The 24524-nt window shown below is 49.8% G+C and overlaps 4 protein-coding genes across 4 annotated transcripts; 3 read left to right on the forward strand and 1 right to left on the reverse strand.

Annotated features, from left to right (window-relative positions):
• The first annotated feature begins 463 nt into the window (after positions 1 to 463).
• LOC120906417 lies at positions 464 to 1772 on the forward strand. The gene is made up of 3 exons (XM_040318087.1): positions 464 to 616; positions 693 to 1025; positions 1105 to 1772. The coding sequence occupies exons 1-3, from the start codon at positions 506 to 508 to the stop codon at positions 1492 to 1494; spliced, it is 834 nt and encodes a 277-aa protein (XP_040174021.1). The 5' UTR covers positions 464 to 505; the 3' UTR covers positions 1495 to 1772.
• Positions 1773 to 11383: 9611 nt separating this feature from the next.
• LOC120906702 lies at positions 11384 to 16036 on the forward strand. Its single transcript, XM_040318573.1, has 4 exons — positions 11384 to 11623; positions 12057 to 12444; positions 12548 to 13033; positions 14970 to 16036. The coding sequence occupies exons 1-4, from the start codon at positions 11609 to 11611 to the stop codon at positions 15023 to 15025; spliced, it is 945 nt and encodes a 314-aa protein (XP_040174507.1). The 5' UTR covers positions 11384 to 11608; the 3' UTR covers positions 15026 to 16036.
• LOC120906703 (leucine-rich repeat extensin-like protein 2) lies at positions 15527 to 18380 on the reverse strand. Its single transcript, XM_040318574.1, has 4 exons — positions 18011 to 18380; positions 17339 to 17589; positions 16401 to 16635; positions 15527 to 16316 (listed from the first exon to the last, which is right to left on the reverse strand). Exons 1-4 carry the CDS (start codon positions 18047 to 18049, stop codon positions 16182 to 16184), a joined length of 660 nt encoding a protein of 219 aa, XP_040174508.1. The 5' UTR covers positions 18050 to 18380; the 3' UTR covers positions 15527 to 16181.
• A 3379-nt stretch (positions 18381 to 21759) lies between these two features.
• LOC120906634 (peptidoglycan-recognition protein 2-like) lies at positions 21760 to 23278 on the forward strand. The gene is made up of 3 exons (XM_040318449.1): positions 21760 to 22387; positions 22461 to 22698; positions 22768 to 23278. The coding sequence occupies exons 1-3, from the start codon at positions 22324 to 22326 to the stop codon at positions 23063 to 23065; spliced, it is 600 nt and encodes a 199-aa protein (XP_040174383.1). The 5' UTR covers positions 21760 to 22323; the 3' UTR covers positions 23066 to 23278.
• The last annotated feature ends 1246 nt before the right edge of the window (positions 23279 to 24524 follow it).

The raw sequence follows: 24524 nt of genomic DNA on the forward strand, positions 1-24524 counted from the left end.
GTGTATGGGAATTGTTTGAAGTGCGAAAGGATTTACCCCTGGAGAAGAATTGTGGAGCAGTGGTTCCTTCCTCAGTTATTGGAGTTAATACCTAACCATACCTTTACAGATCATTACATCAAGGATATTGCCAGAGCTTTGTTGCTTCTATCTCTCTCTATCTTTTTCTCTCTATCTCTTTCTCTCTCTCTCTCTCTCTCTCTCTTCCTATTTGTCGTGTTCTTTTCAGAATGAAACATAAGAACTATCGCAACTCGAAAGGACGAAACCATTACTGGCAAACCCTGCCAATGTTTGCGGAAACATGCAGGAACAAACTTTGGCAAAACTCGCATCACGTCACCCACCCACTACCTATACCCTTCTTCCCAATCCTTCGCTAGAACAAGTCAGGCCGAGCAGGCAACCCTCCGTGGCGCTGTAAGTAACGCGGTCGCCGGCTCAGTGCTTGGCGGGACGAGTTCGAGTGTGTGCGCCTGGTTCGCCGGCCTACGAACAGTGCAGCATGAGCGACCCGTTGGGCAACACCGGTCAATCGACGGTCCGGCTAAGCTACGAGCAGCTGCGGGATACGCTCGGTCGCTTCGCCTACTTCCGGCACTGGACCGAAGATCAGGTTTGTGTTTTGTGCAGAAGCGGCTCTGTCTGTCTTGCGTTTTTCTCCTATTTATTTACAATATTTTTTTTTGTAGATCCGTGAGTGCAGCGTCCTCGCCCGGGTGGTACAGTACGCACCGCAGCAGACGATACCGCTCGAGCTGCCGCTCCCGTTCGCTTACCTCGTGCTGAGCGGCCAGTGCATGATGCTCCAGTGTTTGCCGCTGGTGCGCGGAACGCTTCGTCTGGCCAGTCCGGCGGGCGACCGGGACCAACCCACACCGCCCGCCTCCATGGGGCCTCCGGCACCAGACGAGCAGCTCGAGACGGTGCGCCATGTGCACGAAACGTTTACGGCGGGCGCGGCCACCAGCCCACCAACCGGAACGCTTCGCCACGATCCAGCCAATGCGACGTGCTTTCTTACGGTATGGTGGGGGGCTCCAACAGAGGGTCGACAACGACTCGGACAGCAATCTAACGCTTTCCTTCTCTCCCTCCACCCAGACACCTACCCAGGACGCACCGATCGTGCATCAGTTTGTGGACGTCGGGACGCTGCGGTGCGGGGCCGTGTTTGGGCTGGGCGAGCGGCACCAGCAACGCACGATCGTGGCCCGCACCCGCACCCAGTGTCTGCTGCTGCCCCGCTGCTGGCTCTTCCTGAAGCGCCAGAACGTGGGCAACACGTGGCAGCGGCTGCGCCTCTACCTCGACGGTGCGATACCGGGGCGGGACGAGCTGTACCGGCGGTACCTGCGCGACCAGGCCTGGCTCGACTATCGGCGGCGGCTGCTCGCCGGCGGCACAGCCAAACGGTGCACCGGAACGACGCCGGCGGACGTACCGATGATGTGCCGAATGCTGGAGCCAGTCTGCAAAGGGAAACGATACTAAGCAGTTTTTGGGAACGCGGGGACACAGGACGCCGAAACCGACGACCGCGACCGCTCATGTTACTTGCTCCGTGTGCACAGATTTCACCCTTTATACGCCCAGCAGAAAGTGGCTAAAGTTTTGCACCCGCGCCAGCGATCCTGTCTTCCACAGGCCTCAGCAACAGCAGCAGCAGCAAAAAAAAAGGAGAAGCAACTCAAAGTTTCGCAGGCCCCTTTGTCGGGTTGTCGCGAAAGTTTGCTGTTGCGGAGTTTTGTGGGGATGAGCGCAACAATAAATTATGCATAAATTGTGTCCACACTTTACGGGCAGGGCATGATTTCGCCCGCTGGTGTCTTTATTCGTTTTTCTTCTTTCCTCTTGTTTCATCTCGCTCGCTCTTGCCGCGCGTTAACTTTTCCGCGGTGCGTATTTTTAGAAAATTGAAACCTGTCCAAATCAAACAAAGCTACAGGTAAATGCAGCTTCTTTTGCGATGACTTTGGCTGGACAGCTCTGGGATGACCCAAACATTAGGAAGTTTGGTGGATGTCTTCGAGATCGGCATGCAAAACTCGATTGTGAACAAACCAACATGGCTTCATCCCTCGAGCGGCAGTGTCTATAGACTAATCTAGTCGAAGTTTGCATCGAAGTGTTATGCTGCGTTTACCACGGGAGCTCCAATGGAAGTTGTTTATACGGTGCTGAAAGCGGCAGATGATCGTGTAAACCATTGCGCTTACTTGCTAACTAAACTAGAACGTCTTGGGTACGATACCACCCTGGTGAAATGGTTTAGATCCTACTTTACGACCAACTAATGCATCGTATATGTTGTTCCACCGATCTGCTTGTCCCTTAATTGATAATTATAAAATATCTGGAACAATACTGCAACGTTGGCTTCAGTCGTAAGCAATCAAGGGACTATACCGATTCAAACTGCCTCTTAATGTTCGTTTTGTTAGTCCATTTGCTTGAATCCTGTTTCGGTAGTCTGGTCTGCTTTCCTGCAGCTTGTGGTCAAACAAGTTGAAGTCAGCGCAGAGAAAGTTCGCATGTTTTGTTCTGCGTGTAACACCGTGTCGCAGCTCCATCGTCCTTCGTATGAAACTCACCGAATTACTGGTTGGTTATGAGACGCTTGGAAAGAGACGTGACGTAGCACAAATGTATAACCCACGGGTATATACAAATGTAAGTTACTGACGGGTACGGTTGACGCGCCCAAATCACTAGCAAGAATTGAAATAAATGTAAATTCAGGAGGTTTGTTATCACCCTTATCTAGTATCCGGGAACACGGCGTGTAAAGCGAAATAACGAACCATTCGGCATTTGCAAACATTAAGAGAAACTTTGCTTTTTTCGTTAAGCAAATTCGGACCAAGAAAGAAAATCTCTCTTAGCTCTTCACCTCCTTCTGCGGCAAATGATCCTCAAACTTCTTTGAAGAGCTACTAGCGAGTAGGTTATTTATGAGTGTTGAACGGTTGAGAAGAGAGCGGGTTTGTTTTAGAAGTCCGCATCCTTCGTGTGACCCGCAAATTTGTTTGCCGTCGTAATAGTACCCCTGTAGAACTTTTCGCTACTACAGACTTCTGAGTAGTGTTTTGTTTTATGGACCTACCGTTGAGATGCATTAATATGAACCTTGAGAGACGAGTGATTCAAATCTCGAATCGAATCTTCAAGGATTTATAAAACTTTGAAGATTCTTGAAGGTTTAGAGATTCATGATTATCAAGATATTGAATATGCGCATCACGTGGTACAGTGGTCAACTCGAACGACTTAACTATATGCAATCCTGAGTTCAGGCAGGTGGGTTCAAGCCTCACATGGACCTTCAAGAACATGTAGATGGTTAAGCCAATAAGAAGAATAAGAAGAAGTTCCGGCTCTATGATTCTTTTGAGATTCCTGCATCCCTAGAGATTTGTGATTTTTTCGAGGTTCATGTATATTTTAAGATTCAGATTCATTGAATCATTTCAAACATTTGTTCAGATTCATAAATCTCAATCAGACAAACTCAACACTATTTCTGAAAACTCAACTAGCTAGACGAGTTTATCGTGAAAATGATCCAATAACTGCGATGGCTTTGTAATTTCACACTCTAAACACTTTAATTTAACAACAATTCGGAGTCCCAGATTCTCAAGGACTTTATGGACGCTGGTGGCCACCAACTCGGTACGTGTTTGCCATGTGGTTAATTGTTTTAAAGTCATCACTCGTCGTTGATTGTGTTTGCAAAGCCATGACCATTTTTTGTTGGTTGTTGGACGTGCTCCTCCTGAAATCAGAGTCGAGTGCACTTCAGCGCAAACGTGTGAGGAGTGAATGCCAACCAAAAATTGCCTCGCAAAACAGGACCTGAGCGCCTGGTTTTGACTAATTAGTGTGTGTGTGAGTGTGTGTGTGTGTGTGTGGTATTCACCTGCCCACACACTATCTCTCTCCCAATAGGGGGGGTATGCCCGCATCACATCCTGCTGGGGCCGCTTTCATCCACCAGCGTGTTTCATCCAAACGGGGCCCCTTACGCAATTTGATCCACATGCAGCGAAAAAGAAAGATGGCATCAGGCGGGTTGGTGCATCCATAACTCTTCGCGTTTGTTGTTTTTTTTTGTGTTTACTGCCGTTTGTCGTCTTTGTTTCTTCTTCCTCCTCTTCTTATGTGCGCTGTGGAGAAGTGATGCTTCTGTGCGCTCTCGCGGCGCGGCTTTTATGACTACGGCCGGGCCTGGAAGCCTCGACCCGTTTACCACATTACCCAATCGATCGTGTCCACCGCAAAACCGATGCCATCCAAAACGGTATCATCACACCAGGCACCCGCCATTACCCAATGCACACACACACACACGCACACACGCCTCGATGGTTAAAGAGCACCGTTTGAAACCCAACAGGCTGCGGTCGGTGTGCTTTTGACAGCTCTCGAGGGATGAAGAAGCGACGCCGAGGGAAGGGAAATACTACTCGAGATGAGAACTTGGGTGTCAGCGCTCCGATTCAAATAGCCGCCATCGCTCGCTCTCTCTCTCTATCTCTTGTGATACTGATGATTATTGTGCAACGATTGTGACCACCCTGTGCAAGCTTTCGAGTGCCCGATGAGTACACTAATGGCGGGACGATTGCACACTTAGTAGTAGTGCGCACACTTGAGACACACGCTTGCAGAAAGGAGATCTTTGCCCATAAGAGAGGGAGAGATCACACACAAATACACATACAGACGAATAGAAAGGAAGGAAAGGATTTGGGCACTTGGGAAAGATAACCGATTATGTCGCCATCGCCACGTGGTTATCGTGGTATGATGCAACGTGCTAGCGGGGCGAAAGCAGCAACATCCAATTAGCACGTGTGCACTCGCCGCGGAAGTGTCAAACGCGGATTAATTAGTGCACAATGTGTGTGGTTTTAGCGTGGAAAGCATAATGCTCCCGCGCTCGACGCATGGCCGGCAATTTGCGATGTGAAAGTAACACCCAGCCCCGAAGAATGTGTGGGGTCTGCAAGGTCGCGCGTGAAATGGGAAGCGCGAATCTGGCAAACCAAAACTCATCCCTGAACCCTGTCCACTGTAAAAGCTTCGGGCTAGTGGCTGGCCCCGGCGAATCTGTGGAACTATGGAGTCGCTCAACAACAACAACAAAAAGAGCACCGCTATTAGCATATCACATAATATTTGCCAGCTTTCCGGGTCGGTTTTACTGCCCTGCCCCTCTGCGGCTTTCCAGGCAACGCTAGCGTGACGGCGTCGAACGGGCTCGTAAATATCGCATTAGAAACGCGCAGCCCCTCGGGGACTTTTACCATTTTCCGAAGGCCCGCGTGCCCAATCAATCGCGCTGCGGAGATGATACGTTCGCCGTCGCCTGCCATTACGTCGGCTGATAGGAGCAGTGTGCTTACCTCACCACGCGCCCGATTGTGATCTGGAGTAATGCGCGCGTCTTTTTTTTCGGAACATCCCACCATTCCACCGGGCTGCTGGGCATTTCGTCTTTCCAAGGGTTTTTTTTTTGTTTTTCGGCGACGGAAGTAACTGACGGCAATTCGCCATCGCCACAGCTTGGTCTAGTAGCATCTGATTCCACCACCGACTTGGAGATATCTGGCACGAGAAAGCCGCTGCCTATTTTTATTTGGAAAGCCAATGGGCTCGTATGTCGATAAAATCGAAGATGCCTCAGCGCTCCCAAACCCTCCCTCGGGAGACGCAATCACACGACGAATGGGGGGGGGGGGGGGGGGGGTGAAATCGAGCGCAAAAAGCGAAAGTGTCGTCACCGAGCGGTCAACCCAGTAGTGTCTCGTACTGGGTGGAGGGTCTGTTGGTGGTGTTGTTGTTGTTGGTTTCGCATTGTTTGCTTCTTCCTGACATCCTGGACGCTTCCTGGGCGTCGACGATTTCTTCCAGCGCGATATGATATGCTAGCCCGGAAGAGGAGCAAGCGATGCTGGTGCCGTTGATGGTTTGGTACTTCGGGTACTCGTAGGCTCCGCTCCCCAGATTCACCGTCCCTTCTTTGGGAGATGACCTTCGGGCGCCGCGTGACCTTTTGTGGGACGCAGGTCGGTGTGATTGCGCAGGAATGGAGAAAGGGTGGGCTGGGACGGGTTGGGCAATTTCACCTTAACCTATTAGATAAGCGCAGCATCAAACGCTCATCTCCCCCACCGGTATACTTGACAACCTTCTCGCCACGCGGTGAGGTCTCGCGCAGCGAAGTCACACCGTGAGATAGCGTAATTGTTCTGTCCCGCTTGTCCCCCGGGCCCGGGCGGAAAGCATGTCCATTGACATAATTGCGCCCCGATCGCGTCTCCCTTCGCCTGCCCATTTTCGGCCCAAGTGCTTAGGTAACGCCAGATACCAGTCCAGCGCCAGGTCTCGCGCGGTAACTTGCTGACACATATTTTCGGACGTTTCATCTTCAGCCGCCCTTTTGATCTCTCTCTCTCCCTCTTTTGTTCGAGGGGATGAGGCCAATTTCTCCATTGCGTGCAGCCGTCTTTCTTCAGATACATCACGCACACCCGTTTTGATTCATCTCCATATCTTTTTTTTGTACCGTCCGTACACAATTCGAACCCTTAACTCAACACCTCTTGTCATACAGTCTTTATCTCTCTCTCACACACACGTTCCCTCTCTTCATTCTCTTTCTTTTGCTGTCCTTTCAACTGAAAGGACAACGTCTTATAATGGGGCTATTGGCGGCTTAACGACGGCAAGGGACCGTGACGAATCAACAGCTATGTTCACAGGCCCCGAACGATTGGGTTCATTAGCGAGCGGGGCATTAGATTCCAAACAGGGCATCAACAAAGCGAGATATCATCTCGTGTGCGATCCTTACCGGCAATCGCCATCGTCAGTTTTGGATCCCACGGGGAGGAGAGCGAGGAGGAAACAAGGCGCAAACAAGCTGATGTTGTACAACAAACTGAACAAAAAAAAAACTGCAAAGGCAGTTTGCACAGATTATCCCCCGGGCTGCGATGAGGTGCCGGAGAGCATCTTGACCTTTCACCCTCAACTTTGAGGGTTAGGTTACGCATCGGTTACGAATCGGGCGCTAAAGTTCACCAGACCCCGAAGGTAAGCTCCGACGGTCGGGGCACGATTTTTCAACGATTTTTGGTATGTGTTTGTACAGCAACTGTCCATCACAGAGACCGGCGAGGTGAGGGGTACGAACTTATGAAAACCTAGCTGCGGCAGGAGTGGATTAGGCGTTTTTTTTAATTAAACAAAACTCCAAAAATGTGCGTACGTGCGCTTACGTAAAAAAAAAACCACGCATGTTTGAGTTTAAAAAGGAAATCTTTCACTCTCCCCCACACACACACACTCACAAGACAATAGGTAAACAGTGTGAGGCGAATGAAGGCGAATAAACGTTACAAATAGAAGCGACCCGTGCAAACACACACACAACAACAACAACAACAGCAACAAAAATGGCTCTGCCTTAAATAAACAAACGCATCCGAAATCGAGTTCCACCAGTTTTGCTCAATCGCGTGACATTTAAATAAAGAGACAAGATAACTACAACCATGACGGCAAAAACGACGACCGCAACGAGAGGCAAGAAATCCTCTCCTGCTGGAAAAAGAAATCTGTCCCGCGATAGTGATAGTGACGCGACCAGATTTAGACGAGCGGTTATAAACCTCCAGCGAAGCATCCCCGCGGCCACCAGGGATGGAAGAGGTTGCTGCGTTGAAATTAGTCCATATGGGCGATTGGATTTTGTGTGTGTTATTTTTGCAACAAAAAAAACAAACATCAGCAAAAAAAACCCCAATATGATTAGAAATTTGACCACTGCAACGACCGATACTCCAAAGGCGGGCTTTCATTTCGCAAACTGTTGATTTCGGAGGTTTCGATTTTAAACGTATAATGTTCGCAAGATCCCCCAAGCCACCGCTCCCCACCATTTCCAAATGCCTTTTCGTGGTTGCAAGGGGCTGGCAGAGGGGAAGGTCCTATTACCCAACGAGCGCTTCTCACGACCCAATCCAAGAAACAGCCCGTATATTCTTGCGATTTGTACCGCGACGGGGAACCGAACGCTAACGAGTGTACAGAAATTAATTCTAAACCATGCAGCACCCGTCCCGGAACTCGCTCGTAGTCGGAAGTCTCGCAAAACGAAAGTCAGGACAATTATTGGATGCCATTATTTAGGGGGCTATCATTGTCGGGAGGATTTGGAGCAAATAAAACGCATAACAGGGCCTCGCCTGAAGTAGTCCCAGCCGGACACGGGACCGGATAGTGTCATGGGACATAAGCGGGGTTCCGGGGCTCCATTATTCAATCGCAGGCCCGTTTAGCAGGACGGCCTGGGGAGACATTCGAGAAGAGTCCGGCAACATCGAACTCCACCAATCGTTGAAGGAGACGACGCCGGGATGACAGGGGACGCGGAGGGGGGGGGAGAAGAAAGCAACAAAGCATAATGCCGAATATCACTAAACAGCGAAGCCAACCGGCCAACCGACGCACCTGAAAGGCCGAAAACCGCCAGCAACCATCGCGCAATAACCGCAACACAAAGGACAAACTGGCCCCGAAACAGATGATGCAGGGTGCTTGGCGCGTGTTTATGCCGGAGGAAGAAAACAAAAACGGTTGCTATGGTCTGCTGCACCCCACCCCTACACTGGTGTCTGCTCTCCAAAATAAAGACAACAAAAAAACGTGTGCCAACGAGCCCTGCTTGAGAAATGTAAATTTATCAAACAATTAAAACACACTCCAGCGTGAAGTGTGGAGAGTTTGCTGCCTTGGCTTAGTTTTGTTTCCTGGACTGCGTCTCTCTTTCTCTCGCTCCCAAGAGTTAGAGCTTCAAATTGGAAGGTGGGCGACGGGCGAAGGAATGCGTGTGCTCGATGATCGTTCGAACGGTGAAACGGTAATTTTCCGATGTAAGGAGGCGTCGGTCGGAAGCAAAAATGTCACCACTCCGGTCCGGTTTTGGGGTTTGTTGTTTCTCCCGTGTTCCTCTTCCTCTTCTTCTGTTTCGGTCCCGGTGTGAAGAGTGTGATTAGGAGCAGATGGAGCTCCAGGATGGAACGCGTCCGGGTAGGCCAGAAAAGCGAAAGTGAACTCGCGAGACGGAGACGATCTGCCAAGGATCCGAGTGTCATCATCATGGCTGTAATCATGGTCATTTTGTTGCTCCGAAGATGTCCGGCCGAAGCCGGAAGAGAGGCTAGTTTGAGCGATCAAGTTGATGGGAAGCGTTTTTTTCTGAACGCCTTCTTCGAGCAATAACCCTTCGAAGAGGTTCCCCACATTCTGAGAATGACTGGCTCTTCTGGCTCCTAGACATTAAAATAGTACCGTAGGCTACAACATCTACTGAATAATAAGGTATCCAAATATATTGTAAAGTTTCATAACCCTTAAGATAGGGTAGTACCACAACAATCTGATATATCACTGGAAAAGAAAGAAAACAAACAACAAGTCTCGAAAAGCTATATTTTTCCCACAAGCAATTGTTACTTACATATGACTCACTTACGGAGCAGGTTTTGTCTCGCTTAACTGAAGCTCTCCCCCGTTGGCAAATTTCTCTAAGCTGCCTTTGCGATGTGACTTCCTGCAAAGATGCATCGTTGAGTGACAGTTTACAGCTCATACTTTATGGTGCGGTCAACGGAGACCAAATTGTTACGCTCGATGTTTCCTGAATGCTCCAACAGGTTTAGCTAGAGCATCCCTAAGATGAAAGACTCCACGCCTAAAAGACCTTATGGGGCACATACTAGAGAGATTCCTCTGAACGTTCTTTTTAGAATCGGTCCAATGAGTTGTGTTATTATCCCAACATTAGCTGCACTGCGATAAATCTCTAAGATAGTGATCGTTAGCCAGGTCGTTCTTAATGGAGAGCTGTGCGAGAGCGCATCAAAGGAAAGTAGGGAAGACCAATGCCGACAATGGACAATAGCTCTGGGTGCACTTACGAGAAGATGTCTGGACATCTGTATGTTGGATGATGGACGACGTTGGTGTGAATATATTGGAGAAACTTTAACCTTTAGGGTTTTTGGTGATGGGTTGTGGAATTTGTCTAATTCTACTGGTAAAGGAGCTTCTAGGATCTACTCTAATTTATATCAGAAGCAGGTCAGATACGTTGGACTATTGGTGATATACATAGGGAATTCCTATTGTCATGCTTTAAGTATGTTTTGAACTTGGAAATTGGAGCCAAGACTTTACGCCATCCAGTTACCTATTTTCCAACCTGCAAACCCACTTATATCTGTTCGACAACGTGCGCCAGACATTGTTCTGCTACGTCACCATCTTGACGCACCACCCGTGGGCTCGTGCATTCACCCAAAGTTGTACAAGATGTACTGCAAGAGCCGATGGAACAGAGCGTACACACACACACACACTGCACGATGAGAAGAGGGCGAAAGAAGAACGAACGCAAAGCGGCGGAAGAGGAGATGCGCATCTCTACCTGTTGTTGTGGTTGTTGTTCGTTGTTGGCTGTTAAGATGCCATCTCCACCTAAAGGTCTCCACCTCGCCGTGTGTCCCATGGCATGATGAAACGATCGAAGCCTACGGTGCGTGTGTCTGTGTGTGAATGATGATATTATGGTTTTATTGTGGGCTCGCATTATCTCGCACATTCCCGCCCCGGGATCAGCAGAAGTAAAAAAAAAGTCAAACTCTCACTCTCTTTCACTCTCTCCCGCGCATCAAAAGCCTCTGCCCACACGCGTGTCTCCACCAACCCCAACGTGCCGCGTGAACCAACCTGTCTTTGCTGTGCTTGGGCCATGAAAAAAACTCCCGATCCCCCCACTCCCTACTCCACTCTCTCCTGCCCCACCCCCAACCCCTCCTCCTCGTTCTTCTTCACCAGCTGGTACTTTCTCCCTGTCGCGCGCACACAGTTTCTCCCAATATCGTCTTCGCAGCTCCTGCGCGTCTCCCCGGACCCGGTCCCTGTTCTGCACCTTCTCCTCAGCGAAGCATTTTCGGTTACCTGGGATTGCGTCGGAGACCCTCGGGGACTCTCCCTCTCTTCACCTCACCTGCTGGCATCTTCAAGCACCATGAGCACACTCGCTCTCTCGTTCGCTCTCCTTCGCCAGGAGCATGCCAGCAGCATCCAGCAGTGCCGGGGTAGGGGCATAGCATCGAAAATCCCTGGGCCCCGCTCGTGGACCCCGGGTAGGTTTTGTTGCCGAAACCTTTTGTGTTTGGCGACACGAACGCCGGGCGAGGGCTGTGGGGCGGGCTGGAGGACCCCGCCCGCTACCGTGGTGCGGTGGGGGAAGATCACTATATTTAAGCGGCCCGTCCACAATATCCAACCATCACAGACAGCCGAGCAGTCGAGACAGCTCAATAGGAGCTCCCAGCCTCAAAGCAACGAAAATCACCAACAAAGCGGCACCTGCTCCTCGTGGTCAAACCACAGTATCCTGCCCGGTGGCTCGCATATCCTTTTTCTAGTGCCTTGCAAGTGTGTGCTGGTGTGTGTGTGCTTGTGCCTGAGTGTACGTGTTGTGCTTTTGTGTGTGTGTGCGTTGTCGTCTGCTTGCATCAGAGCAACCATGAAAGTTTTAGTGGTAAGTGGTACAAGTGATCAAGAATTGTGTTTTTTTTGCAAAAAAAAGAGAACCAGAAAACGGTGTGTGTTGCCCATAATATCCTAGAGCCCGGCGAACACTGTCCTCAGTGCGTCTGTCCCCCCACGGGCTAGTGCAAACAGTGTGCAAACAGCCAATGCCTGGTTTGTCCAGGATGTCCACAACTTCTTCAATCAATACTCACCAAAACTCCCCAACTTCCCAACCTTGGGGCCTGCGATGCATTCGCTCCCACGCATCCAGGAGGGCTTAACGGGCTTGCAAAAAGAGCTAGAGAAAGAATCGTCAATCGAAAAGTCACGTAGTAATTGTTCTTCTGTTTCTGTTCTGTTCTCTTTCCACGCTCCCTGCTATCAATTGCTGCCGCCTGCCCGTGTCAACTGTCAAACCCCGAAATCCCCGTACCTCGTAGGTATTAGCCTGTGTGGCCATCGTTGTGGCCCGCCCGGAACCGCCGGTCGGCGGGTACAGCCACCATCACCACGGAGGTCACGGTGGACACAGCGGGTACAACTACAACGCGCCTGTCCCGGCGCACACGCAGCAATTCGGACACCAGGCCCAGTTCTCGGGTGCGGCCCTGTCGGCCGGCGCCTCGTTTTCCGATACGCTGTCGGGCGCCGTGACCGGCTCGTTCTCGGGCACCGCCAACACGTTGAGCTCCGGGGGCGCCTTCACCAACGCCAACAGCTTCAGCAACGCGAACGCCTTCAGCAACGCGAACGCCTTCACTCAGTCCAACGCGAATGCCTTCACCCAGTCCAACGCTAACGCCTTCAGCAACGCCGGATCGTTTGTCGGTACGTGAGGCACAAGTGCGAGCCCGCAACCTGTCCAACGTCCTAGTCCGCATCGTAAACCCTTGTTTTCTGCTTCTTCCTCCTAATCCTAAAACCAATACAGCTCCCCAGCAGCAGATCGTCCAGAAGCACATCTACGTGCACGTGCCGCCGCCAGAGCCGCAGCAGTCGTTCCAGCAGCAGATCGTCGCGCCCGGCCTGCGCCAGAAGCACTACAAGATCATCTTCATCAAGACGCCGCACCAGCAGCCGTCCGCCGCCCAGCTCGCCCTGCAGCAGTCCCAGACCGAGGAGAAGACGATCGTGTACGTGCTGGTGAAGAAGCCGGAGGCTGTCGGCGACATCAGCCTGCCGCTCCCGGCCGTCACCAAGCCCAGCAAGCCGGAGGTGTACTTCATCAAGTACCGCACCAACACGGAGGAGGTGCAGGCCCCGGTCGGCGTCAACGTCGGCTCGTCCGCCACCGCCCAGGCCGATGCCGGCGGTCTCGGCTTCCTCTCGTCGAGCGGTGCGGCCCAGAGCTCAGCCGTCGCCCAGAGCGCAGCCGTCGCCCAGAGTTCTGCCGTTGCCGGAGGCCATTCGCACTCGAGTAAGTATGCGGGAAGGTTTAACGAACCCGAAAAAGGCTATTTCTGTCTGTTGGTGGGGGGGAAGGGCGAGAGAGGGCGGTTGACAGGGAGAAGGCTTTCAGTTTCAGTTCAGGTCGAAGCTCGAGCCCCTAAACCAAAAACCCCAAAAGTGGTGAAAGTTGGTGGTTCTGACGGGTGACGCACCTCAGGGTTCTAGACAGTCGCTAAAAGGAGAAGCACGACCGCACGATTGGACGCGGTGGGCAGAGCAGCACAGCAGAGACTGCTGTCATATCTTCCATCAAGTCTTCCAAGAACTCGCTCGGGCACGCTTTGAGCCCGGGAGAACATAAACGATTTTATGTCTTCCCTAACGGAGCCCGCGAGCCCCCTATAAATGTTCCCAACGAACGCCCCCTTAGTTTGCCGTTAAGTGCTGCAAACCGTTAACGAATTCTCGAGCTGAAAGTATCCCCATGGAGTGGTCAGTTCAGTGTCTTGTTCTGGCAGATCTTGAACAACCAGCGCCTGCAAGTCATCCGCCCAGCGCCTGTAGGAGTTGCATCGGTTTTGGAAGTCACCCCAAAATTCCTCCACCAAAAGCCATTAACCCCTAACCTCGGAAACGAAACTCGTTCTCCAATATCGGCCCGTGCCCTCCATCCCCGGATCTATACCCGAGAGAAGAGAAGAGTCTTTGGAGTTTGATTTCTTCCCATTTTTTTAAGATTGCCGCTTTTGAGGGAATCAACACCAACGAACGCCCCGAAGAAACAAAACAACAAACGTCCCCATTGATCCCCAACCCGGAGGGGGAGTGGAAGGAACTTTCACTTGCCGATGAGCGGTTTCGATCTCGGCAGGTTCGATCGGTTCGGGTGGTGCGGCGTTTTACGGCGGCAGATGACCGTTGTCAAAGTGTCATTTCATTGGGATTTGTCTTTGCTGTCTGCTTTCCCGCACTGCTCGCATGCCAGCCGGGGCGGTGACACACTGTCTGGTGCGGCTGCCCACTGGCGAGGACTGGACGACGCACCTCCGCCCTGTAAAGGGGTCGTGTGCGCGTTCGTTTGCATATCGGCCAGGCTTTGCGCTGGCCGAGATAGTTTCTTTTTCTCCCTCCGGATGACATACACACACGCACACACGCACAAACACACCCACATCCCCTTAGACAATCGATAATGTCTGGCGTGTGGCGTTCGGTTTGGTAGGTTTGCTGCGGGAGGAGAAGGAGTGGAAGTGGAAGCATCCTCAAGGCATCCAGCGCAAGGTTTGCACTTTCCTTCCCCATTGTTTGCGCTGTTCTGCTTTCCCTTTCGTCCCGTTTCTACTGCGCTCTCGCCCTCCTCTCCTTGTGTTTAGCAGTGTGTGCAGCATCTCTCACCCTGGCATCAACGGGGCGGACAAGATTTGTTTTTATTGCATCCCCTCATCCCCCACAGTTCCGTTTCCTTCATTGCCGAGCCGATGGCTGGTGGCGATTCATTTCTCTCATTAATTTTGATGGTTTCGATCATCGATTTTGGAGGGGAGTCCCCAAGTTCACATGAATTATTAATGAGACAACAAGCCCCACCTCCTACCCCGCATTATCGCTGTCCACTTAGAGGTGGAATGTTTACACTTCCGGCTTTCACATGCATCTCTTTGGGTCCCCACGGTTTTGGATTTGTTTGTTGTGTCCGTTTCTGATGCTCTTATCAGGAATTCGGGATTTTGACACTTTACGGTTAGACCATTTCTTCGTAGTTCTTAACCACAATAATTCAAAACTTTCAATTTCTAACGTCACCCCGCCCTACCTCAACATTGGAGACAAATAATAAGGAAGAATTCGCACGTATGCGCTAATCTACAAACAAAACTGCCTGTGAAGATCATCGCCGTTCGCACCATTTTTGTAGTGCCAATATATCTCTAAACCATCTCGCTCTTCTCTCCGTTCCATTGCAGACGTTCCCGCCCAGCAGTACGGTACCCCGGCGCACCATCATGGTGGCTACCACTAAGCCCTGAGCCCCCGCCTGGTAGTAGTCCTCTGCGCCCCGCTCACCCGTTAGCGACGCAGTGGAGATTCGGGCCCGACTCAACTCCTTCATACTTCTGTTATTCGCCATTTTTGTTTTGTTTTTTCCTCTTTCAAACTTACCTTGCTTTAACGTTTTCAAATCTTGTCTTTCTTTTTCTCAAAAAAAAAAAACAACTTAGTTAGTACAATTTTTGTAAACAAATACCCCAAAAACATGCGAACCACTTTCGCAAAGTAGGGTGAAAAAAGATGTGAATAATAGCACATACAAAAAAAAAACACACACACACAATGATAAAAGTTAGGACACAAAAACAAAAAGCGGTGACAAATTTTCTCTAGCATGTAAGCAAGAACAAAACTCCCCAAGAAGAGGCAAACGAAATGGCGTACACGCGTACACACCAAGCGGACGCGCGTGCGCCGAACACACCCGCAGCACGTAGCAAATTAATACTCGGTTAAATTATTTATCGCTCTATTGCTGCTGCCAGCCATCTTTTTTATTATTATCTCCCCCCTTCGTTCCCCTCCTCTCTATTCAAACGACAGGTTCAAACGTTTTCATCTCTTTTCCCGCACGATCGTGCACGCGCCGCACTCGATCGCTTCCCTGACGATTACTCGCTCGCTCGCTCACTCGCTCGCGCTCTCTCTCTATCTCGCGCGCGCTTGCGTTACGGCTTGCGGGATGCTGCCGGTGCTGTTGTGGCTGACCTCTAGCTCTCCAGCAGACCGATGGTGTGCGACACACAAGCCGAATGCTTTGAACCCAGGTGGCAGAGCACATGTTAAAGTGTACTTGTTTTTTTGTTTTGTTTTGACGTTTCATTTTGTTTTCTCTTTCGTTGTGTTATACCACTATTTAAGTACACCTGTGACGACGACGACGACGACGTAGCAGAGCGAGAGGGTATCGTTTGGTGGGAAGCGAACGCGGGACAGAGATAGAGTGAATGAAGAAATATAGAGATATTGAACATAACATAAATTCAGCTGCGCCGTCGCACGTGTTTGCGCTTCAATCAGTCCGATTTCAGTCCGAAACCAAGCCCAAACAGTGGTCGTCCGCCGCTTCCGGCGGCAAACCGTACAGCTTGAGATACTTGTGGTAGAGGTACTCGCCCAGGATGTACCTATAGCGGTACACCGTAGCTGTTGCTGGGGCTTTGGCTCGGCACTGGCGGTGGCCCGTACTCGGTGGGAGGCGTTGGCGCGCCACTCTCCGGATATGGTCCACCGCCATTACTCCCGTGCTCGGCCGATGATCTCTGCGATGCGGAAAAGAGGGGGGAGGGGGGAGGGTAAACAACGGTTGGTTTTGGTACACTGGGCACACATACACGCACACGTACCTGAGTTTTGTAACGGATGAAGTACACTTCCGGCTTGGAGGGGGGCGTTGGCGCAACCGTCGGTATGACGATCTCTTCCGGCTCGTCCTGCTTCTTCACCAGCACGTACACGAGCGTTTTCTCCTCGTTCTGCTGGATCGGGGGCAGCACCGGTGGGGCCTGGGTCGGGGGCGACGGCGCCTTGATGAAGACGATTTTGTAGTGCTTCTGGGGCGGCGGCACAACGATCGGTTTTCTGCGGAACCGAAAGAGGAAGAAGAAGTTGTTGTCGAAATTGTTAAAGACGGTGTGAGTGTGTGTGTGTGTGGTTGGCCATATCTTCTAGCAGTTACGGATCGTTTCGATCCGTACCAAAAAGCGCTTTGGAAAGCTGAGGGAGGAACTCAATCAATCCTGGCCCGTCTTCGACTTCCCGAAAAGGTCATCGTGCTTGCGGCGGCGGCGGTTCTCCTCTCCAGTTGCGCAACCGAAACCGCCGACAAGGGATGACACTCGGAGCTGAAAGTGAAATCAGTCGCCCGGCAACACCCCGACGCAACCAGCCGTGGACGTGCTTCTTTTTTTGTTGCTTCGTTTTAATTGCCACCTTATGGATCTTCCCAATCCCACGCCCTATCATCATCCATCATGTGAGCACACACATACACACATAACGACGAAGCAGAGAAAAGATCGAAACGGATGATGGTTGAAGGTGGGTAGGGACCTCGAGGACCTACTTCAATATGCTGAGACACGGCGGAGACAAGCCGCACTCTATCACTCCGGAAAGCCTCGCGTGTATACTTCAAGATCTGCTTTCGCTTGCGATCCGGGTGGCACCCATCGCTCCCCACCCCCCTTTGTGACCTTTTTACGCGTCCACGGGGCTCAGCCAAAATCCTTGCGTTCCGGTTTTTGACGCATCTTGGAAATGCGTTGCGCAACGGCGGGCTTACCTGGTCGTTACATATTCCGGCTCCGGCGGTGGTACGTGCACGTACACGTGCTTGTGTATGATGGGTGCCTGCGTCGGCGGTCCGTACTCGGACGTGGCCGACCCGTAGCTGTTGATCGTGATGGATGGGGAGGGCGGCGCCGGCGGCCCGTAGCTGTAGCCGAGGGAGCTCCCTCCCGGGCCCGTGTCGTGCGAACCGGGCGACGGACCGAGCACGGGCGGTTCGGGACGGGCGGCAAGATTGCCCAGTTGCTGGAAGGATAAGGATAGGGATAAGTGGAGATGGATACTGTGGTCACTGCAATGGGTCTGAAAGATAGGGATAAAACTGTGGCGTAGACTTTGAATTCAGAACAGAACAGAACTCTCTTGCAGAATTCTTCAGAATTTGGGGTTTGAAGTAGAATTCTTGATGCTTTAATTGTTATTGAAGAAGTCAATGTCTCAATGTTGCAAAAAAAACTACAAACTCAATGATATCACAAAAGATCTACTAGAGTAAACATATAACTTGAAAAAACGCATGACAACTTATTGGCAATGTTGAAATGGGATTGGGTGGAATTCAACAAAAGTTCAGAGGTTTTCCATTTCAAGATCTTCCAACCACAGCTTGAAGAAGTTATTGATTGATTGCGGCGTTGATGGCATGATGATGTTTGATAGTGCTCACCATAAACATTAAACACATCACTGTCACTACGTGCGCCATGTTGTGGCAATTGCACAAGCGAGCAATCTTCAGAAAATAACAGGAGCTCCCCGGTAGATCTTTCCAGTTCTTAAAGGAGTTCTATGTTTGTTTGTTTCTTGCACCTCCAAAAAGGAGTCCTATTTCTTCACAGCACAGATTCACTCTCACTAGTACACCCTAGCACCGCATCAGTAGTTGTTTGCACTCAGCTACGATCCGTGCAAATCGCGGGCACTTCCAAAACATCCCTTCGATGTGCGCTGGCAGAAGGGCTACAATTCACTAAGCAAGCATGAAGCGCATAGGATTCGTTTTATATCAAACAAAAACAATGGTACGTAAAGTGTTGCAACTGCAAGCAAACGCCAAGACTACCCCTCCCTACTAGGGTCTAAGAGGCAAGCAGTAGTAGTAGATGCAATTGCACCGTTCGACACTTCGCTTCGGTAGGCAAAGCGTTCGCTCGCGTTTGTTTTGCGATCGTAGATGCTCCGGATAATGCACCCACAAATCCCACAAACACACACACACACACACACCCCGATCCTCTCGAAACAATACCCCACCGCCCATTGCTGAAGATGCGCGAGGAGGTGGGGCGTCAAACTGTTAAAACTACCAATTTTCCGCAACCCGTTTTCCCTTTTCGGTGTCCCTTTCACGAATGTGCAAATCGGTCCGACCGACAATGGCTCATGCGGGGAGAAGGAGGTAGTAGCTTTGATTATATGCAGCTGCAAAGGGGGCGGAAAGGGTGGCTAGGAAAAAGGGACTGTAAAACAAATAAAAAGCATTGCCTCAATTACTGCTGCCAGATTGGGGGGGTGCCATTTGCGGCGATGAGGTAGGCAGGTTTGCAAGCAGCCTGAAGTGGAAAAATGTCGCCTACCAATAATCTACCAAGTGTCCGAGAGGGTTCGATTGCGAATCCAAACCAAATAGGATAGGTGTGGAATAGGTTTTCCTGAACTCTACACTGAAGTGTTGCATAAGACACCCTTAGCGACACCTTGCTGCAATTTGTTGGGGTCACTCGACGCGGCAAAGCACTTCTCAGCGCTACAATTTGCCACCTCACCCCATTCGTTGCTCAATCGTATCGCACATTCACGTGCATCAGTCTTCCGAAATGCAACGTGATGCACACGTGATGCATGTACGTGTGGGTGTGTTTGTGTTGCAGTGCAAACGGTGGGCCAGACGGCGATCAGTTGATACTGAAAAAGACAATGGGCGTTGCAGCAGGCGCTAATGACTCGTCTTGGGACCAGCCAGGTGTCAGCTGCCGGTATGATCGTTATGGTGCGAAGATGGAACGTTTGCATGCCTGGGGCGTTTTGGCGAAGAAGACACTGGGCGGATACCTCTCAACGGCACCCGGCCGAAAACAATGCAAATCTCGGCGAAAGTACAACGAGCCAGTGACCCAGTGCCACAGCATCCCGTACTGATTGTCAGAGAATGAGAAACAGAGAGAGAGAGAGAGAGAGAGAGAGAGAGAGAGAAAGAGAGAGATAAAGATAAAGAGTTGTTAATCGAAACCATTGCATTGCTTCACACCTAAGAGGGGCGATGTACCAAACTCGACCCATCTTCCTGGATCGCGGGCACGACTCTTGTGGCGTGACTTGATGCCCCCGTACCAGCCCGTTTGCGAGTGTCGAAGAGAAGATCAGATCTGAAGACACATGCTCTACCGACACACACTCACACCCCTTGCAAGGTTTTATGATGCGTTAAGTCACGCTTTTAACCTCCACCGGGGGGAGCAAACAATCCGACGCCGCTCCGTAAACCGTTTGCATGCTCGCGTATGCTAATCGGGAGCGTGCGAACCCGGTCGCTCCCTCAAAACTCCCTCTTTTAATTCGTGTTGTTGTTTTGCTTATTTTTGATATCGAAACTCCCCCCCCCCCCCTTTTGCCGGGGGTTATGCAACCGAACTGGTGTTGGAAAAACTTCTAGATCTCGCATTATTGCGCGCGCCTCGTGGGAAGAATATGTGGCGATCACTTTCACTAAACCTGCGAATTGATAAAAATCACATTAAAAAACCTTCGCTAATGTTTAAATTCAATCATAATGAGTCAAATAATGTACTTTTGCATCGTGTATCGTGTTGATGTTTGTTTCCTGAATTCATTTTTATTGTTCTGGTTCACAGGTTAAGTTATGTCTGGACATGTCATGTTCAACGAACAAACGAAGTGGTCCAATCAGACATACAATTCCTGCAAAATTGGGATTTTTGTTTTATTTTTTGTTTATTTGGATTTGTTAAGTGATTGGCCATCATTGCGGCCTTATCACTGATCTTATAAACTATCTTATTAGTTGTCTAGGGTAGCAATAAATAACATAAAGCATCACGGTACATTATAACATCAGCACAAAAAATAACAAAGAGTATCACAGCAAGACATACAGGTTAATTTTAGGAATTCTAGTCAAAAGAGTCATAGTGTGCATTAAATCTAATAGCCATCGCAGTTATAGGTTCATTATCGATATCTTCTATTTGGCGTAACGTCCTACGCCGACATGCCGGCCTATACAGGCTTTCGAGACTTAATTCATTATCATGTAGCCGGAAGTCAATCCTTGCTACGGGGGGATGGTCCATTCTGGGCTTGAATCCATGACGGGCATGTTATTGAGTCGTTCGAGTTGACGACTGTTCCACAGGACCGCCCCCATTATCGAAATATGCACGTCTAGTTTGGTCAACTCGTAGTAGCCTATAGTTTCTTAACAAAAACGTACAAATTAACTCTGGTGCCAAAACTGCCGTTTTAAATGTTACGAATGCACAATAAGGTGCAATTAGTCTTCCAAAACAAAGGAATATGATGAACTTAAGATCTAAAGATTATCGAGATTCACTCTTTCATGGTTTTAGGTGGCTAATTCTAGTTAGATTAGGTTCTCCTGCTTTGGAAGGTAATGTCTTCGAACTGGCTATATGTTTTTTTTTTTTTGCAATTACGCCTTGATAATGTGATGCGCCAGAGATCCATTTTTTAGTTCTTGGCGAGCTATGTAAAGGATGATAGGGATTGGATGGAATGTAAAGGATGATAGGATTGTATTCGATGGACTAAGACCCGTTTTTCCATGAAGAAGCTAGGTAGGTCATCTTGGAGGAGAGTACTCGATATTAGATAACACTCAGAAGACCCTACCACAAGTTGATGGAATTAAATATTTTACTCCAAGCTTCAGAATAATTTATCAAAAACACTTTTCTTGTAATATAAACCCGCATTGGGGTAAGAGATTATCATCATCATCAGAGGGTCTTAAATGTAATGGCCCCCCGCTCCAAGCGGGAGGTTATCCAATTGAATGCTGAAAGCCACCCCAAAAAGCGACGCTTCACTGTTAAATTCCTTTTTTACGGCACATGCGCAGTGCGGTGTAGGTGCCGCATGGAAACGCCTCACAAACCTGGTGTACCTCGTCCACCAGCTACGATAAAAAATGAAACCCCTAGGAAGTGCTGGTAAAAGCGGAATCAGAAAAATCCCAGCGCATGGTGGGACTCCCCGCATAACGTGTTCGCTTCGTTTGCCTTTGCCCGTTGCTTTACACACGCGATTGGTAGTGGGGTGACCATAAGAACGAGCGTACCACAGCGCAGAGCGAAGAGTGAAGATGCGTTACAGGTTCCATTTCGCACCTACACAAACGCAGACAGCATGCGACCGTGGTAGAGAAATTCCGGTCCCGGTCGATGCAGTGTGCCTTGCTCCACGCAGTGAAGAGCCCGCGCGTGTGTTCTACCCGTCCGTGGACCGAATCTCTCTGTGTTGGTGCGCTTGAAAAATACCTCCAATGCGATTAGGCAGCTTAGTAAGCGTGCGGTCTGACAGCTGATAAGAACGTCGCCTGGCTCACGGGTTTAAACCAGTCTGACGTGCAGGTGGAGGCTTAGCCGGAACAGTTTGACGGTCACAGACGGTAGAACAATTAAAACAGTGGCTTTGCGCTTGAAGGTACGATCGTTCTCATAGTGTGAGTTACGGAGCGGTCATCAACACTACAGTCGTGAACGGATTTGGATGCCAAGAGGCAGTAATAAAACATTCGCCACCGATCGCCGCGCACAGATGATGTGATGTAGTGTTTGTGACAGCCTCGACCCTGGAAGCGTCAACTCTGTTCTGCACAGGTGGCCTTGTGAAATGTGAGCTGCAACAACCTGCCTGGAAACTACTATAAGTCACAAACAAACACAAACAGATAAACAAACGTCATTCTGAGAGTCGCTCTGAGCACAAATCAAAACAACGATGCTGTTTGGAGGCATCTTACCGTATCTGCTTGTGCTATGGCAGCTGCTGGCCCCGGTCAATGGTAGGTAAAACCTTCTTCGAAAACTCCCGTCGTCTCTTATGGAAGTAATAACCAGATTTGTTGCTGATTCTAGTCGCACGGGCCCAGGACGAGCCAACCCAGGAATCCGCCTGCCCGGCCATCGTGAAGCGGGCGGCCTGGGGTGCAGCCAAGTCGAAGAACGTCACCTACCAGCTGAAACCGGTCGCGAACGTGATCGTGCACCATACGACCGGGGAGCGGTGCGCGACAGTGGCCACCTGCAAGGAGATGGTGGCAAACATACAGACCTACCACCAGACCGACAACCGGTGGAGTGACATCGGCTACAAGTGAGCTTACGTTTAAGCACTAATGTTTATGTGGAATCCTCATCTCCTTCTCCCTCTCTCTATCTTCAGCTTCCTAATCAGCGGACAGAATGTGTACGAGGGCATCGGCTGGCACCGGATGGGGGCGCATCTGCGCGGCTACAACGACAAATCGATCGGCGTCGCCTTCCTGGGCAACTTTGACCAGGAGCGGCCGACCGCCCGCAGCCTCAACCTGCTTGCCCGGCTGCTCCAGTGCGGTGTCGAGCTGGGCGAGCTAGCCGACGACTACCGGCTGTACGGTGCCCGCCAGCTCCAGAGCACCAACAGCCCGGGCCGGTATCTGTACGCGAAGTTGCAAGAGCTTGACCACTGGCAGGCGCAATAGTGGAAGTAAAGTACGACTCTGCTCTCTATTTGCAAAAGACAAAAAAATATACAACAAAAAAACCAGGAAATACCCAATATCAATAAAGAGGTTTTCACGTACATGGCTCGGTTAGGATGCGGTCCCGATCTTCGCCGACCCCGGGGTTGCGTGCGTTGTGGCCGTTTCTTTGCCGTTTGCTGTGCGGAAAACAATTTGAGCTATTCGAAAGTCCTTGTCCTGTCCTGTTCGTTCGCGTCACTTGTTCATTTGGCGTACCGATGGGAAGTTACTGATAAGAGCGTGCAGCATTCCGGTGCCCGTAGAACTATTTTTCCCTCCCCACAGGTGTAGGCTCCCTCCCTGGAGGAAGCACTGGGACAGAATTTGTGTCTCCAAAACATTCAAACAAGATTTCTATCGCTCTAGGCTCATTTTTTTCTACTTCCTGCTTCAATACAATTCAGAACAGCTCCTACAATACGTTTCAAAACTAAAGCACTCATCTAGTTTTATTTGAGTATACTTAAACATTGTGCAATTAGTTCGAAGTTTAAATGGCAACTCATAGTCACTAATACAGGTTACACACATCAGCTATAACTCGACTGTGACCCTTTCTTTTGATGATGATGATGATGATGATGATGTCCCGCCCTTTTCCCTGCATAGGATCGACAAGGACGAGATAATCTTAAAAATATTTGGAGTAGTATCAATAAAAGTACAAATTCTGAACAAACAGCAAAACAAACCAGAATGAATGTCTGGGGACTTAATTCTGACTAGTGCTTCAGGCGGGAGATAAACTCTATCCAATCCCTACGCCTAAGTATCCGTCACATCCAGTGTTCATGAACCGCACGTGTGTCTCGAGACTTTGCAGACTATTTTAAGGGAAGTGGGTGTAGTTTCAAAACCTTCAGATTCTCTCCAGGTTGCAATACTTTCACGTTGCATTCTGCTGCACTCCTGCTATGGTAATCAATACAGTCACTGAAAACCAAGCACAGTCACTGAAAACCAAGTACACAGCCCAGACCTTGACCGATCACGGCTGTAATGCCAAAGAAGAAAAGAAGAAACTGATTAATAAACTTCGGAAATACTTACTAATAACCATTTTGGCCCATTATTTACTACTTTACGAGACATTGCGGTTCCAGATTTGATGTTGATAATATTTTATAAAAAATAAAGAATGAGGCGTATCCAATAAGTGTTGCTCTCGGATTTCAAAACTTACTAACTGCTTGTTTTGTTGACATCACGAGTCGTTTAGCTTCTAGGGTATTTTTTAAATTGAGTATAAAAATATCGGCACTTTCAAATTACGTTAGAAATGTAATGCTTCAATACTACAAAGAGGCATCGAAGGTATCTAGTGAGGTATTGATTTTACCCCCACTGGCCACACATGTTTTGGTGACATTGTCCACTACCTAGTATAATATAAAAACTACGTACCTTGACACTGAAG

The sequence above is a fragment of the Anopheles arabiensis genome, chromosome X (assembly GCF_016920715.1).
Source record: "Anopheles arabiensis isolate DONGOLA chromosome X, AaraD3, whole genome shotgun sequence".
Classification (NCBI taxonomy): Eukaryota; Metazoa; Arthropoda; class Insecta; order Diptera; family Culicidae; genus Anopheles; species Anopheles arabiensis.